General features: G+C 37.9%; 1 protein-coding gene across 1 annotated transcript in view; it reads right to left on the minus strand.

The window, feature by feature from the left end:
• The window catches only part of TXK (TXK tyrosine kinase), a 38,048-nt gene extending 16,384 nt beyond the window's left edge, over window positions 1-21,664 (minus strand). The window contains 10 exon segments of the mRNA XM_043971715.1: window positions 1,266-1,437; window positions 4,665-4,739; window positions 6,921-7,048; window positions 8,433-8,481; window positions 8,484-8,510; window positions 13,593-13,651; window positions 18,332-18,397; window positions 20,042-20,247; window positions 21,327-21,429; window positions 21,600-21,664. Of these exon segments, the coding sequence (XP_043827650.1) occupies window positions 1,266-1,437; window positions 4,665-4,739; window positions 6,921-7,048; window positions 8,433-8,481; window positions 8,484-8,510; window positions 13,593-13,651; window positions 18,332-18,397; window positions 20,042-20,247; window positions 21,327-21,429; window positions 21,600-21,664 (950 nt within the window).
• Window positions 21,665-22,107: the final 443 nt, after the last annotated feature.

A 22,107-nucleotide genomic window follows, 5' to 3' on the forward strand; every position in this document is an offset into this window, starting at 1 on the left:
TAAGGAAGGATAAATACAAAGTCTTGCACTTGGATACAAAAAGTCAGCTTCACAAGTGTAAAATAGGAGGAGCATAGTTAGTAGTTGGTCTCAAAAAGATCTAGAGATCTTTCTGGACATCTAGCTCAATGTGAGTCACCAGTATAATGTGGCGGCCAAAAAGGCTATCCCTAAAAGCAATATTCCCCTTAATGCAACTGAAAAATCTTCTCTTGCTTGACCTAAAATCCAATTTTTTTTCTGCTTGCCTAAGAATCCCACTACTAACCCCTCCTATCCTTCCCCAACCCCTCCCTTTTTTTCTTTTCACATATTTTTCTTATACCTGCTAAATTCTCCAAATGAAATGTAAGTTGAAGGTTGGCTTTATGTAATGGTTAGAATTGAGACTGGGAAGAAAAAGGTAGAGTAACCACCAAAGAACCCTAGAGAAGCAGCAGCCTGGAGTTGCTCTTCTCAGTTCCTGAGATGATGGCATGATGGCATCATGATGAGTCATGATGGCAGAGTGAAACCAGGAAGCTGCCTGAGCTCTCCCAAATTTCCCTCAGAAACAACATTAAATTAAGCCTCTCAACAGATTCTGGAGCTGCAAAATCTACAAAAAAAATAAAACAAAACAAAGCAAAACCAAAAATGGAACAAGTCGCTCTCCTCATAACCCATGGAAACTTGCATCTATCTAACAAGAATAGAGCATTCATCCTCTTCTAAAGTTTCCTTGTGATGTTTCCTCACAGGGCAGAATTGACACTAGGTTCTTGAAGTCAATGAAATTCAAGTTCTTCTATGTCCTAATAAATCAGAAAGGTTTCCGGTATGGTCAGGCTACCACCTATTGTCAGCAGGGCTGAGGGCACAGGATACTATCTCTCTTTTTTTTTTTTTGGTGAGGCAATTGGGGTTAAGTGACTTGCCTAGGGTCACACAACTAGTGAGTGTTAAGTGTCTGAGGCTGGATTTGAACTCAGGTCCTCCTGACTCCAGGGCCAGTGATCTATCCACTGTGCCACCTAGCTGTCCCCAGGATACTCTCTTCATGATGATACAACTAAAAAGATACTCTATCAATAGACAGGATGCCCACACTAATTATTGCTGGCTAAGCAAACCATTCATCTTTTAGGGGCAATTTAACCCTTTTAGGTCAGTATGATGCTGTCACCTCTGAAAAATGAATCATGTTTTTCCCAGTTACCATAGGCCTTGCATTTTTTTCTTTGATTAAACCTTTCAACATTTCTTTGGGTGTTATACATACTTACGTCATCACTTTAGCCTCCTCAATGAAGTCATCTTCTGACATAGCTCCTTCATTGATGGCCTTAATAGCAACTAGGATATGTGATTTCCATTTAGCTAAATGGACTACACCAAACTGGCCTTTTCCAATTTCCTTTATAAAAGTCAACTCAGATTGATCAATCTCCCATTTCTCTGAAAAAAACCCCAAAAAACCTATATGTTACTTATGAAAAAGGGAGAGAATCATAGATTATCAAAACTGGAAGAGGCCTTAAAGATCATTCAATTTAATTCCTTCATTTTACAGAGGGGAAAACTGAAGAGCTAAGAAATGGCTTAATCAGTGAACAATATCCACCAAGTCCTAATTTTTGTTAAGGAAGAATATTTTCACTCAAAAGAAAACTCTTATGTTTTCTTGGAGGAAAATGTGATTTTTCAGGCATCCTGAACTTCATTCATTTGCCATTTTAGTGTTCAAAAGGACAAACACAAGGGGAAATGCTTTCCTAGTATTCCCTCCAATTAAACTGTCAAATGTTCTTGTTGGCATGTAAGTACAACATAACTCTTTTTTTAAGGTACATTTCTTCAAGAAATTTTCCTCCAGCAGGGGGCCACATTTTTCCATGCTTTCTAATTCAGATCTACCAAACACCAACATTGGATTAAATGATGGATTAATTAAAATTAAATTTGGATTCTCTGATAGATTTTAACCCCACTCCTAGTCAAAGCTGGCCATAGGCAGGGTATTGACATAGATAACATCTGGCTTTAAGAAATCTCTCCTTCTTTTCTACTTCCCCCTCTATCAGTCCCTTTTCTACCTCCTACATCAACTTTTTTTTTTTTGAGGGGGTGAGGCAATTGGGGTTAAGTGACTTGCCCAGGGTCACACAGCTAGTGAGTATCAAGTGTCTGAGGTCAAATTTGAACTCAGGTCCTCCTGACTCCAGGGCTGGTGCTCTATCCACTGCGCCACCTAGCTGCCCCTAAATCAATTTCTAAGGGGTTTTTTTTCTCCCTTTTATTTTCTCTCTTCACCTTGCCTCAGGCATCAGCTTCCAGGCTGACTTGGACCCTCTTATCAAAGAAAAAAATCAATAAGAAAATAATTTTCTTTTTTTTTTCTTTTTGCAGGGCAATGAGGGTTAAGAGACTTGCCCAGGGGTCACACAGCTAGAAAGTATCAAGTGTTTGAGGCCGGATTTGAACTCAAGTCCTCCTGAATTCAGAGCCAGTGCTTTATCCACTGAGCCACCTAGCTACCCCAATAAGAAAATCAGTAAGAAAATCAATAAGAATTTAAGTGCCTTTTTGATGGCAGGATACTAAATCTACTCACATTAAGATGATAGGATTTTAGAACCAAAAGGAATTTTGGATATCTTGGGGATTTAACCTAAAAATATGATTTTCCATTAATTTAAGCTCCTTTTGTATTTTTACACTCAGCAGAAACAAATAGGGAAAGGGAAATTTTTAAAGAATTGTATTTCTCTAATATAGAAGTTGTACTTTTATAGATGAATACAATAGGGAGAAGACTGAGAACTCACTGGTATTCTGGGATTTGTAGTTGAGAAGAACAAGTAGCCCCCTCCTCTCAGTCCTGAGAGGGATTTGGAACTTTAACAATCTCTGAGACAGAAAGTAGACTTGAGTCACAACCTACTCTACTGAAATGATCAAGATTGATCCTGTACCATTTATTACTGATGATGTTTATAATTAATTTATTTTGTACTGTAACTGCCCAAGTCAGGGTTCTTTGTCTCTGAACTTAGTTCAGAATTCATCTGGCCTGTAATGGGTTAAGTTTAGAAATCCAGTTCTCTTGCTAATAATCACTGTCCTATTCTTTGCTCAAGGAATTTGGCTCACCTTGGGGGAGCCATAAAGCATAAGGCATAACTTGCCGAAAGGGAATCTGGTCTACCATGTTTATACCACCAAGCTATCCTTTAAGGATGTCTGATTTTTTTGTCCAAAAAGTCTGGTCTGTTATCTCTAGATCTTGCTGCTGGACCCAAATAATGAACACTTTTTAGTGGGGTGGGAGGAGGAAGAAAGTGGGAAGGAGAAGATCATGGCTAACCCTTCATTACCCAACTTCCAAAAATCACATTGTTTTCCTGGCCTCAGCTATGTATGGAACCAATCGTGTAGTCCTCAACCCCATGATGTCATCTACCCTGTAATGTTCTTTGCTCTATGCTTATAAAAATGAACTGCGTTTTTAGTTCTGGGTGTTTGGCATAAACTGAGGCAATGCATTGACCCTTTTATTGACAGCCATAATATATCATCGTTAATAAATGTTATCTTGTTTGGAGAAATATACCTTGGTTTACTTTTTTGTTAAATTTCATTTGTGACACTACCCTCCACAGTAGTACCCACCAGTATTATACACACATCAGCATTTGGCAGCTTAATTTGAGGGAACACCAGGAAAGAGTTCTGAAGCTGCCTCCAGAATCAACTTTTAGGCCAAAATAATCTAGTGATTTACATACATATATTATTTTCTTTGTAGAATTCTCATATAATAGTTTGCTCCTTGACCCTTGCATCGATTTCTTTTCTAGGCATGGGAAGAGAACCCCTCGGAAAATGTCATTTGTTTCTATACAAATGGCCACTTTTATAGGAAGGAAAGATGACACTTGTATGCTAGAGGTAAAAGCACTTAAATGAGGTATGAATACTATCCTTCTTTAAAGATTTTTGCTAGCTTACAAACACAAGTGCAGCTTGAATGTGGTTTTGTAAGAGATTCAAGTCTAACCTATAGTTTGGTTTTTGAGGGGAGGGGAGAGTTCCTCTCATTATTCCACTTTTCAAAGGAAATGAAACTTTTCTTCCCAAAAAGCAAATTTTGGGATTTGCAAATGCCACATTTCCTAGAAACTACCCAAGCTGAATGATGAATAAATTCCACCTAAAGGCAGTTAGGAAGAAGGATGATCTAGAAACTCCCATGCTTAGCACATACCTGCAGCTGACCTCTCTTGAGTAACGTCCCTTTCCCTGATGTCCTTGTTTCTAGAGAGCACAGCTATTTAAATAACAGCTAGGTGGCTAGAATGCTAGACCTGGAGTCAAGAAGAATATGGCCTCAGACACTTACTAGCTGTGTGACCCTGGGCACATCACTGATTGTTTCTGCTTCCTCATTTGTAAAATGGGGGAAATAATAGCAACTACCTCTGAGGGTTGTTATATGGATCAAATGAGATAATAATGGTAAAGAGCTTAGCAGAGTGACTGGCACAGAGTAAGGGTATAAAAATGTTAACTATTACTATTACTTTCTCAATTGCACCTCATTTTACATTAAGCAAGCTGGGAACTTGGAATGGAATTTCTTTACTAGTTCTACTATTTTATTACAACAGAATTTCAAAGTCTACCATAGCTAAAACCAGCCGTTGCTGGCAAGCAGTTTCCCATGGGGCCAACTGGATACCGGAGACGGGTTATGAGCCCTAAGAAAGAAAAGAAGCTAGAGTTAAATTTCTTAATCACAAGCCTCAAGTATAACTGAATTCCAGTCATTTTCCTATAGATTTCTTTGGCCTCCAGTCTTACTCCCACTCAAAAATTATCTTTCTTCCTTCCTAAAATTTCAAATAAAACTTCATGGCGGGGGGGGGGGGACCTTCATCTGGATTCCTCCTTTACAATTTATATTTTGCCTATTATTATAATTATTTTTGTAATATCATCCATTGCCTCACCCACTAGATTTTAGGCTCATTGAGGGCAGTCTGTTATATTTCATCTCAGTATCCTTTTACATGGTAGACATTTAATCTATATTTGTTGAGTTGAATTGAATTTCTCTTCATGTTCCAGTCTGTCTTCATTATGCTTTAAAATTTTTTTGAAAAAAACCCTCCCCTTTGTTTGATGATGCTAACTCCTTAAACTATAAATTCTATTCTTCTTTCCTTTTACTGCCAAACATCTTTTGTTTGTTTGTTTTTTTGTAGGGAAATGGGGGTTAAGTGACTTGCTCAAGGTCACACAACTAGTAAGTGTCAAGTATCTGAGACCAGATTTGGACTCCAGTCCTCCTGAATCCAGGGCCGGGTTTTTATCCACTGCTCCACCTAGCTGCCTCTACTGCCAAATGTCTTAAAGAGTAGGCTATTATACTCAATGACTGTTTCTTCTCCACCTGCATAATTCTTCAATACTTGGCAAGCTGGCTTCTGCTTCTCTATTGAAACCTCTTTAATGTTGTTGACCTAGTTATCAAATCCAATAAAGGTTTTTCAGTTCTTATTGTCCTTGAACCGTAAGTATATTTTGACACTATTTGATACTCCCACTCTTTCCTCAAAAGTCTCACTTCCTTTGCCTCCCTTACATTTCCTCCTACCTCTTTGACCGTGCTTTTTTTCTCTTTCCTTTGATGGTTATTCTTTTCCTGTCCCCTAAATGTGGGCATCCACTAAAATCCTGACCTCAACCTCCTTCTCTTCTTTATATCCTCTCTGTGGTCTCATTTCTGCCCCCCCCCCTACTTCCCAATACATTATCTGTCACCTTTATTCAGGTCTTAAATGTATTTGTTTTTATTCCTGACTTCTCTCGCCTGGGTGCTAATTTCATATCTCTACCTAGATATTCTGCTGACTCTTCAACATGCCCCAAATGGAATTAATATATTTCCCCCCAAACAGCTCCTTGATGACTTTCTCATTTCTGTTTATGTCACTACCATCCCCACAATATGACCCCCTTCTTCCCATCAACCCCTATAGCACTTTATGACACTTGATAAGTTCTGCCTTATACTATAGTTATTTGTGTCTATCTTATCTCCCTATTAGACTGAAATCTCCTTGAGGAATTTTCTTATTCCTAATTGTTTTCTCTGCAGGGTTGGTAAGCCTCAGCCTTCCCAACCTTAAAAGCCTGAGAACTTAGCCTAGTATCCAAACCAGGCAGGAGTGTGGTTATGATAACTCTGAAGAAAAATTCCAAGAATAAATGAGTGAATACTGAGAACTTAGAAAAATCAGCCATTATCTCCATTTACATTTTCATTGAAAATAAGAGCTAATCTAAATTCTGGAAATTCTTAAGACACTTTTTAACTTGCCCATTTTGTTAATTATTTTAAATCCCAATTTCAATTGGGATGTTTCCTTGTAATGGCATAAATAAATCTCACCAAAACCATAAAAGAGGGTTGTGTGTTTAATTCAGAAAGAGTAGAACAGGGAAATTAGAAACCTGCACAAGAGATCCCAGATGAACGGCAGAATGGTGGGATTGTTACCAAAAGGAACAATAAAGTAGATCAGAAAATGTCTCTCTAAGGAGGTTAATATCAGAAGGCCCTCTCCACCATCCCACCCTTTATTCTATCCCTACTGCAAGACCATGGCTCTATGTCTTCTATTCTGGTGGAAAATAAGAAAATAATTGAAAGTTGGAGTTCTTCTTGTTGTTTTTTGAACTTATCGAAGGTCCAAAACTTTTGTTTACTCCTGGCTAGGTTTTAGAAATACCAATTGAACAAGTTTGTTTATTAAAAAAAAAAAAGTTAGCATCAAACTAACTTCATTCCTTTAACAAATGAGTTTAATCTGATGATGAAGAAACTGTTTGGCTGTCCTACACCTCCTTAGTTGAAGTTTGTGAGTGTTTCTTACCTGCTGCATTGTGCTGATGATACCGAATCAGTTCTGGTATTGATGGGAAAAGGTGTCTTTCACTCACATAGCACTGCCCTGAGTCATGGTTTTTAATCTGATAATGCTTGATGGGTATCTTATCACTCCTGTGACCAAAGAAGCAATAGTTAGTTATGTAAATAAAATCACTATGGTACCCCAAACCATCACAATACTATTCCACCTTAAAAATTCAGATATCAACAGTGCACACTAACTAGCCAATTTAAAAAAAAAATACATTCTTTAGACTTCAAGGGAGTGTGACCATTGTGAACAGTAAATCTGGTCTGAGTCAAGAAAAAAAAAATGGGTTCAAGTTCTGCCTCAAGTATAATTGAATTCCAGTTATTTTCCTACAGATTTCTTCCCAGTCAACACAGCTTTTAATGAGAAAATTTGAAAATTATGAGTTGTTCCAAATCTTTGTCTCTCCTCATGTATTATCACAACCTATTTTGTTACTATATTCATAAATCTAAAAGAATTTTATGAGTAGTGTATTAAATTACCCGCCCCCCGCCCCGAGATTTATAGCATTTGTTGTTGTTACTGAATGGGGTTTAAGAAACAAAAAGCTTTGGAAACAATTGCCCCACACCAATGACATCCAAGGTCTGGATTAAAAACCCAAACAAATCATGTGGTAGCATTCCAAGACAAGTCCTCTGGCCATTTCATTTGAAGTCCCAGTTTCATGAATGATCACAAAAAAAGCAGTCTCTGTCCCTAGATAGTAGTGGGTGCTCAATCCATGTTCTCAAATTAATGCTACACTATTGCTCCATCTATATGATATGCTAACCCTTTAGTTAACTTTCATTTCTATTTTATTTTGATTCTTACAAAGTCTTCATATAGAAATGTCTATAAAGATAGGATAAAAAAGTTGGAAATGAACTCAGAGGTTTATTTCGTCCAGGAGTTCTTAACCTGGGGTCTTTGAACTTGTTTTCCAAAAAAAAATTAATTCTATTTTGTACAGTTTTCTGACATTTTTCATAATTGTATGATTGGTTTCTTTTATAATCCTATGTATATTATTGCATGCATTTAGAAACATTCTAAGAAGGGGTCCATAGGTTTTACCAAGTTGCCAAATGGATCCATGACACAAAGAAGGTTAAGAACCCCTGCTCTAGTCCAAACTCCTTAGTTTACAAAGAAGAACCTGCTCTTTAGAATTGAGACCCAGATTTCTTGATTCTCTGATCCAGCATTCGATCCTTCTAATATGCTTCCCTAAGAGCTTTCTTGTAGGATTTTTGTTTTTGCTTTGTTTTTGCAGGCAATGAGGGTTAAGTGACTTTCTCAGGGTCACACAGCTAGTAAGTGTCCAGTGTCTGAGGTCAAATTTGAACTCAGGCCCTCCTGAATCCAGGGCCGGTGCTTTATCCATTGAGCCACCTAGCTGCCCCTCTTTGTAGGTCTTAACCCCACCACTAGCATGTACAGTTCTTCCCAAAGCAACGTAGATTTATAGCTACTGACCTTCTAACTCTTGAATACACAGAGATGGTGTAAGCTCCCAAACGTCTGAATCTCTGACAATAAATGCACCTTCTTTGACTGCAAAACAATATATTCAACATAGAGGCTTATTTCTTTTCATTGGCATAAAGGCAAATTGACACAGGAGTCAAGAGAATTGTGTCAAGGGGAGAATATTCACCCACAGAGGCCAGTCTCATTACTTTGGAGGTTTTTAGTTTCTGTTCCAGGAGCATTTAAAACACAAAAGCGACAAGTATGAAGTGAAGTAGCAAAGTTAGTCTATGAGCTGAGAGGACACTGCCTAGCATAGTACAATGGTTCTCAAGTGTTTGTTATTGCTCTTTAGCTTCAGGCACTTGAATCCTTTGCTATAAAGAGTCATGGCACAGTAAACAATAAAATTGGCAGGAAGGTAGGATCCCTGACTTCCAGACCTGTTCTCTAGTTTTGAGGATTGCTCCACCTTTCCTTCCCCTCCACCATATTGCTCCCTCATATTTCTTTCTTTTCCAAGGGACCACAGTAGGAAATGTGACTTTGTCCTCTACACATTGGTGCTACTGTGACCTTCCCCAAGGCAAACAGAGAAGAGCAGGCAGAAAAACTGCATCTGAGGGAAGAGCTGGGGGGATGTGGCAGTCTGAAGTATAAGGAGGAGGAAGACAGTGGGCAGATGAAATGGCACTCAAACAGATGAAGGTTTGCAACCACCTTGGAATGCAATCTCCTTGCTAGAACGATTATTTCATTTCTTGCCTTTGTATACCTATCTCTTAGCATTGTACCTTACATGTAGTAGCTACTTTATTAATACTTGTTGATTGACTGATTGAATGCAGTTCAGGAGGGTGTTTGGGTTTTGAAGGGACTGAGTCACAAGCACAAAAGAAGGTGAATTTATGGTGGAAATCATAGTGGGTAGTTTCTAATTTGTAGTTTTAAATGGATATGTGGGGGGCTAAATTTCTGGGCACACCCAGTGAAAAGTGCCACTCAGCAACATGATCTTTGGAATCCACTGGCCTACACACTGAATCAATATAGCTAAAACAGTGAATTACAGAAATATTGAATTCCCTTTACATCACCATCCCTAATAATTATAAGCCATCTCTAGCAGCCTGTCTCATCAGTGAAGTGAGGTGGCCTGGAAAGTGGAGAATAGAGGCTAGAACAATTTCCTTTACTACTTTCTCTCCCAGTTACCTACTCACTCATAACCTTCATTTTGGTCTTTCTCCCCCTCTTTTCTTTCTGCTTGAAAAATCAAAATACAAAGTGTGCCACATGTATGTTTGCTGTTTATCTCATCTGATTTTTTTTTGGTTGAGGCAATTGGGGTTAAGTGACTTGCCCAGGGTCACACAGCTGGTAAGTGTCAAGTGTCTGAATCCAGATTTGAACTCAGGTCCTACCTGACTCCAGGGTCAGTCCTCTATCCACTGCACCACCTAGCTGCCCCATAAGATTTTTTTTTTTTGCAGGGCAATGAAGGTTAAGTGACTTGCTCAGGGTCACACAGCTAGTAAGTGTCAGGTGTCTGCAGTTGGATTTGAACTCTCATCTGATTTAAAGATGAAATTTATTTATTGTCTTTCCCCATGTACAGTGCCAATCTCCACTTGGTTCCTTCATCAGTGCTTCATGGTAAGATGGAGATTCCTCTGGGTTCCCAAAGACTATACCAGTGGAGCACAAGTCCTATCAAACTGGAAGGCTTGCAAGTATTAGCATGGTGATGGATTGTATGTCTACTTATGAAGACCAGCCTCATCACTAAGTTGGAAATGCATTACTAGGTTGGCTGCAGAATGCAGAAGATGCTTTTTTGCCACACCAAATTTAGAAGATAATCACCTAGTCCATAGAGAATTACAATTTTTATAAGTGGAGGGACTGCTCACACTGATGAAGTAAAAGGTACTTGAAATATTTAAATGCAATGTCCAACAAATAAATAATTAAAAGTCAAGTATAATAACTACTGGGGAGAACACAGTTACATTCACTTGTGTACATGCCATAGATGATGCTATTGACAACTGCTTAATAAAATGGTGGTAGTTTCATGGTGGTTTCTTAAATTGCATGTCATCTTCTTCCAGAAAACTCTAAGACTTCCAGGACTAGAATGTCACAGAATGTAGGGTGAGATGAACTATTACAAATGAGTGTTCTTATTGTGGATTTAAGAAGCTGTCATTGATCACCGACAAGTGTTTTGGGGATATAGCAGTACTAGAGGATTATGGGATTATGATGAAGAGAACAAGGAGAAGGAGGAAGATAATACCTTAATCTGTACTTTTCCCCAAACTTTTCCAAGTTCTCTCATTTTATCTCATCTCAATTTATCTTCATAGCCATCCTGTGAACTGGGTAATCAGAAGGTAAAGGACCCCATTCCTTTGTGCTGATCCTCCCTTCACTCCTCTTCCTTTCTAGGAGGACTATTACAGACTCAGAAAAAAGAGTAGGGCATTGTGTCCCAGCCAGTGTATTGGAACCTGAGACTTTGGTATGTTGCAAAGACTACTTTAGTGTATTTTAATCATGTAGACTTTCTAATTCCTTTTTTTGCCACTTTATGACTGAGAGGATAGGGTGTAGAGGATGTGGTAGGAAGAAGAGAAAAGATAGTGTGGGTGTATGTGTGAATGTTTATACGTGTGCACAGGTGTGTGCATGTATGCATGCATGCATGCATATAGTATTTATAATGTCAAAACAGGTGGTGAAACAAGGATAGAAAATGTAAATAGTAGGGAAAGGATGATGCTCCCTAGTGCAACTTGGCCTGCCCCTGTAAACTCACAATCTTTTTCAAAAAAAAAAGACTAGGAAACACTGGATTGGAGGAGCGAACTGAACTGAACCATGAACTGAAAGATAATAGTCAACTGCAGGAATTCCTTCAATTTATTAACATGCGATGTCCAATGGACTGTTAAGAGAAGCTATTTACAGCTTCCAATTCCTATGTATCTTCATTTCAGTTCTAATGGAATTATTCTGAAAGTTCCTCCTTTCTAATGTCTGCTGTCTATTGCCAGCCCTCCTGTTCTTTCTGCTCTTAGCAATCATCATAGCTTTAAAACGTTTTCTTTTCTTATGGATATAATCATAATAAGGCAGAATCTGTATGGACTTCCTGTTTAAGGTTAATACTTAAAGAGTTTTCTTCCACTGTTGGGTTGGGAGGTGGGGGTGGAGAGTTGTCTTCAAGTCTCACAGGGTGATGGTTTGAAACTCATTAGCTGAGTAGATAGAATAGGAGTCAGGAAACAAGATTTTTTTAGCTATAATTTCATAGAATTTGAGTTACAGGGACCTTGGGGATCCATTGTAAGATAATTCTCTACTCTAGTTTCTTTAAAGGAAACTTTAATAATAGACTTTCCATTTGCATAACTCTCATGGATGATAATGAAGCAAATATGCAAATAACTTATGTTTCACCCACAGGCTATTTGCTTGTTACAGGCTAGTTCAGTATTTCTGCCTACCTGTTTTCCCTTAGCAGCTATAAAGTTCAACCTTGCTTTGGTCACATTTGTTGAACATGTTATCATTTTTGTACACCTAAGCAATGATCATTGGGTGCAACTTAAAGGTTATCTCAAGTATCCAGTGGGACTGCTATTTCTGCTTCTCTACTAGCTGAGAAAATAAAATATTGATTTTTTATACTTTATTCCATTCTGTAATTGATTATATTCGGTACTTATTTGAACAATGTTCTTTGTCCCTGAGTTAAGAAGTTCATGAGTCCAGAAGCTGAGTTTTCCATCTTTGAGCTAGTTTATAACTCAGTTGTCCTATAATTCGCCCTAACTAAAAGAAATATATTATCTCTATACAGCTTTGTATACCCATGTACAATTAAGGGAGATCTGATATCTTACTAACAAGCCTTACAGAATACAGGGGGACACCAAGAAATCTGTTGTCTCTGCTCAACTAACAAGCAGATGGATTCTACCAATCAACTTTCCCTGACAAAAGGAAGGAGGGGTTGTTGCTAGTCCAGCCAATCATATTGTTTTCTCTGCCTATGATACTTCAGATTTTGTAAACAGTCATACTGTTTTCTATCTGTGATGCTTCCTGTTCTTTGTTCTCTTGTATTTCCCAAAACTATATGAAGGTTAGTAAGCCCTACCTTGTACTCTTTTTGGTTGACAGAAGAGTTGACAGACTCCTTTTATTGATAATTGCTAGTCTCATCAATAAATTGAACATGCCTGGAACTTCGTGCCTCAGTTTATCTGAATTCTCAAATGTAACATAAATAAGTCAAAGTTATTTAACTTACACAAGATTTTTATATGATTAGGAGTCAGTGCTTTTCATCAAGACTTCATTTGGCATCTATGACTGCTGTATTTTAAAATATAATTAAATAAAATGAAACCACTACCATTGTCCTGTTAAGAATAACACCACTGGCACTTTGCAGTAAACACTTTATAAATTAATGAATTGATGTCACTGTCCAAGTGGTTCTTCAAGGCCAAAGCAAATTTTTAGACACCAGTTTCATGAAGTCAGTAAACACTTCCCCAAAACACAGGAAATAACAATGGTCTGTATTTTGATACATGGACTTTTAATGAGCCAAGGCAAAGATCACATAGTTTGAATGTCCATTTGGTCAGCTTTTGTTTGTGGAAGGATAAAGCCTATAGAACTAATATGTTTTAAAAAGAAGAATGCTCCTTGATATGAATGTTTAATTGAATTCTTTTTATTACTTTCAAAAATTTACTTAGCACTTTTTCTGTTTAAGGTACAATGATAGGTTCTGAAAATACAAAGATAAATATAACATAAGACCCTGTTCTGAAGGAGTTTGCAATCGAAGAAAGGAAGGAAAGACGGAAGAAAGGAAGAAATGAAACAAAGGAAAAAAGGAAGAAAGTGTATTAAAAATTATTTCAATGGGAGCATGTCATTATTTGATAAAAACAAAGATTTGATATAAAATTATTTGCTTTCAACTTTTCACAAATACTCATATAAAGTGAAGTTAAGTTTCACTGAGAGATATTTTTAAAAAGAAGCAGCAAATGAGTCTTTTTGATGAGTAAAAATGCCCACAACAGATTCTTGGAAATTTTTATTGCTCTCCACAGATTCACTCACAAATATGTAGACTTACCTCTTGTTGCAAAAGATCTTCTGCCTGATTTCTAGTGACGTTTTTATGATACCACCTATAATTTGATGAAATATCAGTTACCATTCTAATATCATGCATGCTTTATTAGGGAAAAAACACCTTTCTTTTCCCTTTAGTTTAAAGGGCTGTCTTTCATGACTTTAAGTATTTAAAATATGCATCCCTATTCAGAAGTTCATCCATTCATTCATTCATTCTGTTTTATTCTTAGGTTAGCTTTTTTAGAACATACAAGACAGGGGCAGCCAGGTGGCGCAGTGGATAGAGCACCGACCCTGGATTCAGGAGGACCTGAGATATAATCCGGACTCAGACACTTAACACTTACTAGCTGTGTGACCCTGGGCAAGTCACTTAACCCCAGTTGCCTCACCAAAAAAAAAAAAAAAAAAAAGAACATACAGGACAGCCAAAGTAAAAAAAGTACACAACTTGCTCTTTCATACCTTGCAGTTCAACTTTCTGAAACAGAGAGAATTTTTAACTTTTTTTTTTATGAAGCAATTGGGGTTAAGTGATTTGCCCAGGGTCACACAGCTAATAAATGTGTCAAGTGTCTGAGGCTGGATTTGAACTCAGGTCCTCCTGAATCCAGGGCCGGTGCTCTATCCACTGTGCCACCTAGCTGCCCCAACAGAGAGGATTTTTTTAAAAGTTTGAATGATATGATAGAATAAAAGAAGCTATAATCTTAGGCAAATACTCTCTTATGCTTACGGTAAGCTAAAGTGAAAAATGTCAGTTTTCCCTTTCCCCACCAAGAACTGCCTAAGAACACCTTTGTATGCTCTCTGTTAAACCCCATAAGATACTACCCCCTCCAAACTTACCCTAAGACTAAATAAGCAGACTTTTTTGGGGGGGGGCGGGGCAATGGGGGTTAAGTGACTTGCCCAGGGTCACACAGCTAGTAGGTGTCAAGTGTCTTAGGCCAGATTTGAACTCAGGTACTCCTGAATCCAAGGCCAGTGCTTTAACCACTGCGCCATCTAGCTGCTCCCATAAGCAGACTTTTAAAAACAAACAGCCTCTAAAAGAAAGTCTAAACAAATTGGGCCTTTTTGTGACTGCAACCACAGGAAAACATCATAAGGTGGTGACAATTGTCGTGAGCCCAAAGAACAAATGGACGAAAAAGAAAACAATCTTCCTTATGACCATGCCAAACAATATTACTCTCTGCTTAAAACCTTCAGTGGTTTCCCATTACCTACTCAAAAAAGAATACAAACTTCCTAGCCTTTCACTCAAGGCCCTCCACAATCTGACACCATTCAAACTTCTTACCTTTTAAAAAATACTATTCTCTTGCATTTATTAAGTACCAATTTTATGGAAAGTTGCAGAGCGGGTGCTGTCTTTCATTGGTAGAGAGCCTCCTCATCTGGGAGTTCCCTATACCAATTAAACCACACGTACAGTCCCTCTTCCTCTACCTATGTGCAATGTGCTCAGTAATGGGAGTGATTAAAAACAGCAGACGATGCACAATGCACAATTCCTTCTCTCAGGACTCTTCGAACCTCCTCATATACTGATAAGTGCTTCTTCTTGGGTAGCTGAATCTCATTTTAAATACAACGAATGAAACAACTATGATGCTTGAGGATTTTAGCTTTAATATAATTTTAGTAATTCTATAGTACAATGTCTCTACTGAATCGCTTCGCTGAGGACTCACTGAGGCCCGGAGGTAGCCCAGGGCTCCGAAAGACCACAGGAGAGCACAAGCTCTGGCAAGACCTCCTGAACTGGAAAGATTCCAGGCATGGAGCTGGAGACAGCCGGCTGTGCGTGGGGCTGAGAACCCAGCTGGCTAAGTGCAGGGAGGTTCATTGCCACAGCAATGTGTGCACCCATCCACTGCTATAGGTGAAGGAGCTATAATTCACATCAGAAGTGGGAATAATTAGTATTTCATAATGTGACCAGTAAAACTAAATGTGTGGTCACCTTATTCCTGTCCCCAGTGTGGGGAAAGCTAGCTAAGTTTTACTTAGAAATTAGAAGCTTTAACACCAGTTTAGGCATTAAGCATTTATTAAAGTATTTTAGAGGTTAGCAAAAAGAGAACATGTATCTCTGAAAGAATAGGAAAGCCTACCAAAGATCTATGGGAGAGAGAGGAGAAAAAGCTGCCTCTACCTAGCAGACTCAGGCTACCAAGAGAAAGATCCTGTGCTGTTAGAGGGGAAGCTCCCTGTGGGTCCAGAAGACAGGCAGTCCCTACACACTGCTCCAAGCTAATTGGCTGGTAGCATTCAAGTTCATTGAATGACATGACTTGAAGGCAGTCCATGAATCAGAATTCAGATCCTCTGGAGGGAACAAGGCTTTGTGAGGTAACTTTGGGACACTGGGTTGACCTTAAATCAAAGGCCAACCAGGCTCTCTCAGCAGGGGGGGGCCCTGGTAATAATATTCTCACAATAATAAGGGATTTTTTTCTAGAACTAAAGTATGATACCATCTGTGCTGGGTAGACTCCAATTATTAATATCTCTGAAGAAAAGGGGATTTTTAAAGAAGAAATCAGAGAGACCCTCATGGAAAATAGCATGACTCTTTTATTGACTATTCTCTGACAACCAAAATCAAAGTTAGTGGACTAACTTAGGATGATACGGTATGCAAATATTCTAATGGTTAATGACCTACCCTAAAGTTTACCAGGTTTAATGACCTAAACTCAGTTCTAAAGCAGAGAATAATAATGATTCACACATTTATGTGGCACTTTGAAGTTTGCAAAGTGCTTTACAATATTATTTTATTTAATTCTCACAACACCAATTCTATTATTGGTTGATGTTATTGTCCCCATTTTACAGAGGAGGAAACTGAGGCAAATAGAAGTAAATCAATTAGCATAATGCCTGGCACATAGTAGGTGTCTAATAAATATTTATTGATTGACTTCCCAGAGTCACACAACTAGTAAGTGTCTGATGCCAGATTTGAATTCAGGTATTTCTAACTCTGGCAGCTCGATGGCTCAGCAGATAAAGTTTTGCACCTAAAGTCAGAAAGACCTGAGTTCAAATTTGACTTCAGACACTTACTGGTTGTGTGACCCTGAGCAAGTCACTTTGCCTTAATCCACTGGAGAAAGAAATGGTACACCACTCCAGTATCTTTGCCAAGGAAACCCCATGGACAGTATTGATATGTACTATGATCCATAGGGTCAACAAAGAGTCAGATTCAACTGAACAAACAACAACAACATCAATTGCTGACTCTAGATCCAGTATTCTGTATACTGTACCAACTAGTAACCTAATTATTTCATTTGATCTTCACAAAAACCCTACACAATAGGTACTGTCATGGTCTTCCTTTTATAGATGAGGTCACTGAGAGTCAGAAAGCTTCAGTGATCTGCCCAGGGTCACACAGTAAGTGTCTGAGGCAGAATTCAAACACAAACCTTTTTTTAAAAAAATGTTTTTATAAATTCTCTCCCTCTCTTTTGTAAAAAATCACTTTGCAGTTGGGAATTTCCACTTTTCAATGATTCTGAAGAACTCACACTTAAAACAAAGAAGTACAGTTGAGCCAAACATGTCAACTCATTGGCGATGTCAGAAAATGTGTGCCTCATTTACCACCTACATTCCATTAACCTCTCAGACAAGAATCAGAAAATGTTCTTCACCATGTTTTCTAAAGTCATCACTGATCACTGCATTGATTAGAGTTCTGAAGTCTTTCAGTGCTGTTTTCCTGAACATTATTGTGACCAATCATGTTAATTGTAAGTACTGTATCCAAGATGCCACACAGACTCTTAAATATTTATATGGCACTTGACAGTTACGTTAAAGACTTCTAAGTCCCCCACATCCACCAAAGTTCTACATGTATGCCTAATCATAAAATGATGGGGGTTGGACAAGAATCAGGGATTCCTAACATGGAGTCTGTGACCTTGGTTTTTAAAAATATTTTGACAACTATATTTCACTATAATCGGTTTCCTTTATAATCCTATATATTTTATTTTATGCATTTAATAGCATCATTTTTGAGAAGGGGCTCATAGGACTGCCAAGGGGGTACATAGCACAAAAAATGTTAAGACTCTAGACTAGATCTCTACGGCCCCTGTCAGCTCTAAGATGTTATGAGTCTATGAAAACAGGTAAATAATGACTCAGATTTATGGATTTGCTTAATTCTTCCATTATACAGAAATAATTCTTGGTTTGGTTTACACTTTCCACTGGGAATTAAACTTTGTTCAATTTGCCATTAATTGAAATGTTCTTCATTCCATTTTTTAATGTATTTTACCTAATGTTTTCTTTATTCCATTTTTTATTTCAGTAAATAAAAAAGAGGACAATACTAATTGACATTCCTATAGCACTTTAAAAGGTGCAAAGCCTCAGGTTCCAATTTTTTATGGGAAATTTTAATGTTAGGACAAATAGCAAATTAAGATGAGGATTTTTTTAAAGCCCATCTCTTTGACAGCAAAAGTGGTCACCACTAAAAAGCCCAGGTAAAACAAACAAACCCTGAAAATCACATTGCTAATTCAACCCTGGGAAAGATCTCTGATAAGAATTATCTTTGTTACTAAAATTGTTCAAGGTGTTACTTCCTTTCTCAAAAACAAAAGCCCCAAACAATTCTTCTACTTATAACTACCAAACGTTATTCAAGTTTTATGAATGGATTACAACTTGCATTTAGAAAGAATACTTACTCATATATTTCCAAATTGGTTAGCTTGTATTCTGTCACATAGTTGCTAGGGATTAATCCTTCTTTCCTAAAACAAAAACAACAAAAAGCAATGTTTGTGTAAGTGTGTGTTTATGATAATTAACAAAATTATTATAAAAATATTAACAAGATAACCACATAATTTAGAATTGGAAGAGACCTTAGAGATTATCTAGTCTAATTCTTGCCCTTTACAGATAAGAGAAGTGAGACCCTGAGAGATAAAATATCTTGTCACATAGGTAGTAAGCACCTGAGGTGGGATTCAAACCCGTTTCCCCAGCACATTTCCACTCCCACCACGCTACCTCTTATATTTATGTGGCATTTTACAATTATGTTCTTCACCTTGTCATGGGTATAGAGGTGACCCTGAGTTCTTAAAAGCAACAACAACAATAAAAATAACTCAAATATCTATAATGCTTTAAGATTGGAAGCATCTAGATGGCACCATGAACGGAGTGATAGCCTAGAAATCAGGAAGACCTAAGTTCAAATTTTGCCTTAGACACTTTACTAGCTTTGTGGCCCTGAGCAAAGCACTTAACCTCCGTTTGGGAATAATAAAAGTACATATGTCCCAGGGTTGTTATAATAATTGAGATAATAATTGTAAAGCACTTTGTAAAGTTCAGAGGTGCATAAGTATTGTGGTTGGAAAGCAGTGTTATTATTACAAAGTTCTTTCTCATTTAATCCTCACAACAACTCTATGTGATAGGCATGATTGTTGTCTCCATTTTACAGATGAGAAAACAGTTAAGTGACTTGCCCAGAGTCACACAGTTATCAAGTGTCTGAGGTAGATTTTGAAATCAGGTCTTCTTGACTCTTCTAGGATCTATACCAAGCTAGTATCAAATAGTAACTAATCTGGAGTCAGAACACCTGGAATGAAATTCTTTCTTTTACTTAATATCCATGGGATCTTGGGCAAATCACCTGAGCCTCACCATCTGTAAAAGGACAGAAATCAACTAGATGATCTCGAAGTTCCCTTCCAGTTTGAAATCCTATTTAGGAAAACAACAATCATTTATTAACGAGTATTTATTAAGATCATATATGCCTATGACAGAAGGATTCTATCATATTAAGGCCGGAGATCCAAGGAAAAACGTCACTTACTTGACAGTTTTGAAGAGAACTGATTCTGCAGGCCTATCTACATCTCTCTGGTAGCATCACTGTGCAATAGAACAAGACTGCGAGGAATGTATCAACTAGGCCTCCTGGGACTGTTCTATGTGAGGAGCGGGAGCTTAGAATGCCTACTCTCACTCAGAACTACACTCATTTGCCTTTTTCAGACTTGGAACATGGAGGTTTTAGGCTAGATGCCTTGAAATCCTCTCCTAAGTACATCCACAGGCAGAACATGGCATGACTTGATTGGTCAAACACATTCTCATATAGAGAGTTTCAGGAGGTGAGGGAGACAATAGGTATTCCACAATTTTCTCAGAAGGTGGTTGATCCAACTGGGGACTAAAAGATACCCTGGGAAAGGCCATCTGTTTTTAGTTACTGTGCAAGACTAGTTAGTCTTGACAGACTGGAGGCTTCCCTAACAATTAGAGGGAAGAAATGTATAAGAGACTGAACTACTAAACAGGGTCTTCTCTCTGTATCATCATTTTTAGAGGACAAAAGAATAGATGGGCTTGAAACAAGCCACTTGTCTTACCCAGTTCGGTCTCTTGCCTTCCACCAGTGAGGATTGTATTTCTCTAGTACCAGGTATTCTTCTGCTCTCTTTAATGCTAAATTACAGGATTCTCTGGGAAGGAAGTCATAGAGAGCCACAACTCGGATCTTCTCCCCATGACTTTCCCCTTGTGGGAGGGGTGGCAATGGCTTTTTTTTGGATGGCTGAACATGCCCGCTGTTGGACTGTAAAATTAAAGCCAAAGAAATGGTATTTGTGTATATTTTATCACTTGGTCTCTGATTTTGTCAGTCGGTAACTCCTGTTATAAAGACTCCTACCCATTACAGATGCAACATCTACCACCCTCAATGATTTATTAGGGAACTTGGAGACATATAGAAGCGACTTGTCAAAAATCACATGGAGAGAGCATCAACAGGTAAAATTTGACCTCAGATCTTCCTGACTCCACGCCCAGTATTCTATCCTTATACCAAGCTGCCATGCTATAACTTTAGTGATGGTTATTATTATATATCCTTCTTTATAAGTTTCACCTCTGAGATCCATGCTTGTCTAGCATCTATGATGCAAATGAAGCTATATAAGAGGCATGGCTAAAATTTTCAGTAGAAGGAGTTTCCTTACCCAGGAGAACTCTGCCAGTGCTATCACATGTCCAGCATTTCCACACCACATATTATATATGCATGATGACTGCTGATCAAAAGATCATGAATTCTCTGCCAATATCACACTGGTTATTTTAAGTCATTAATCTCAAAAAAACAGGTTTAGTCTCCTAAATCTTGTTCTGATTTATGAGGATTATCTTTGGTTTTCACCTCAAGAAAATGAAAACTGGCTATCAACTTTCACCTCTCATATGCTTGTATTTGGATTCAACACATTTCTAGGGAACACTTTCTTCCCACCATTGAAATAAAATCTAATATTGAGCAAAAAGTCTTAGTAGCTATGATGTTATCCCTGCTCCCTTCAAAATTCCAATTTTCAAATTCTAAATTCTGAGTAAAAGCATAATGGATTATTTCTTTCTTTCTTTTTTTGGTGAGGCAATTGGGGTTAAGTGACTTGCCCAGGGTCACACAGCTAGTAAATGTCAAGGGTCTGAGGCCGGATTTGAACTCAGGTCCTCCTGAATCCAGGGCTGGTGTTCTATCCACTGTGCCACCTAGCTGCCCCCATAATGGATTATTTCAAACAAGTTTTCTTTTTTCCCTCCTTTATTTTAGGGGGGAATTTGAAAAGCAAATCCTTTCCCCAATATTTTCCCTAAAACAAATGGTTACTTACTCACTTGGTTCTTATGAGGAGATGCATAAGAGGGCTGCTTTGGGCACCAAGTATACTCTTCACTTGAATTTCCATCATTGTTCAGGTTCATTTGTGTTCTCACTTGTCTGATGGTGATGAATAAAAAAAAAAAACGATCTTTTTTTTAAAAAAGAGAAACAGGGCTAAAAGATAATTGTGTATTATTTTGGGTCATCAGAAAATATTAATTAATGAATGATATCAATTTGTGAATCTGATAAAGTTTGTGAGAAGCTGCATCTTAAAGTTGATTTACCTCTTCTGAACCGAGCAACAGCAACAGAAAATGGACTGGATGGTATTGTCTGAAAGACAGAACATTTTCAATTGTTAAGAAAAAAAACCAAACAAACCCCATATCCATAACCAGATATTAGATGGATAAGATTGATTTGGAGAGACTCCATAGGAGAATGACAATAATTATGTCAAAGAATTATATCTTTGAATATATGTACAACAAATGACAAGACTTATACACTTTGTTATTTGTGGTAAGTAGGGCAGGCAACTGCCCTAGGAAACTAAGGCCTAAGCTAGGAAAATTAGGTTGTACTACACCCTGGTTAATGTGGTTTCCCTTCTCAAGCCCCACCCCCTCAGTTTGGTTTATATATTTCCTTTAACTTGCTAATAGTGAATCCCCATTGCAATCTCTTTTTTCTAATTCACCAATTCTAATATTAGAACAGAAGCAACGTGGCAGCATCCAGGGCCCTGGAATTGGAGTTAGGAAGACTTGGGTTCAAATTCCACCTCAGTCA

The sequence above is a fragment of the Dromiciops gliroides genome, chromosome 6 (assembly GCF_019393635.1).
Source record: "Dromiciops gliroides isolate mDroGli1 chromosome 6, mDroGli1.pri, whole genome shotgun sequence".
NCBI lineage: Eukaryota > Metazoa > Chordata > Mammalia > Microbiotheria > Microbiotheriidae > Dromiciops > Dromiciops gliroides.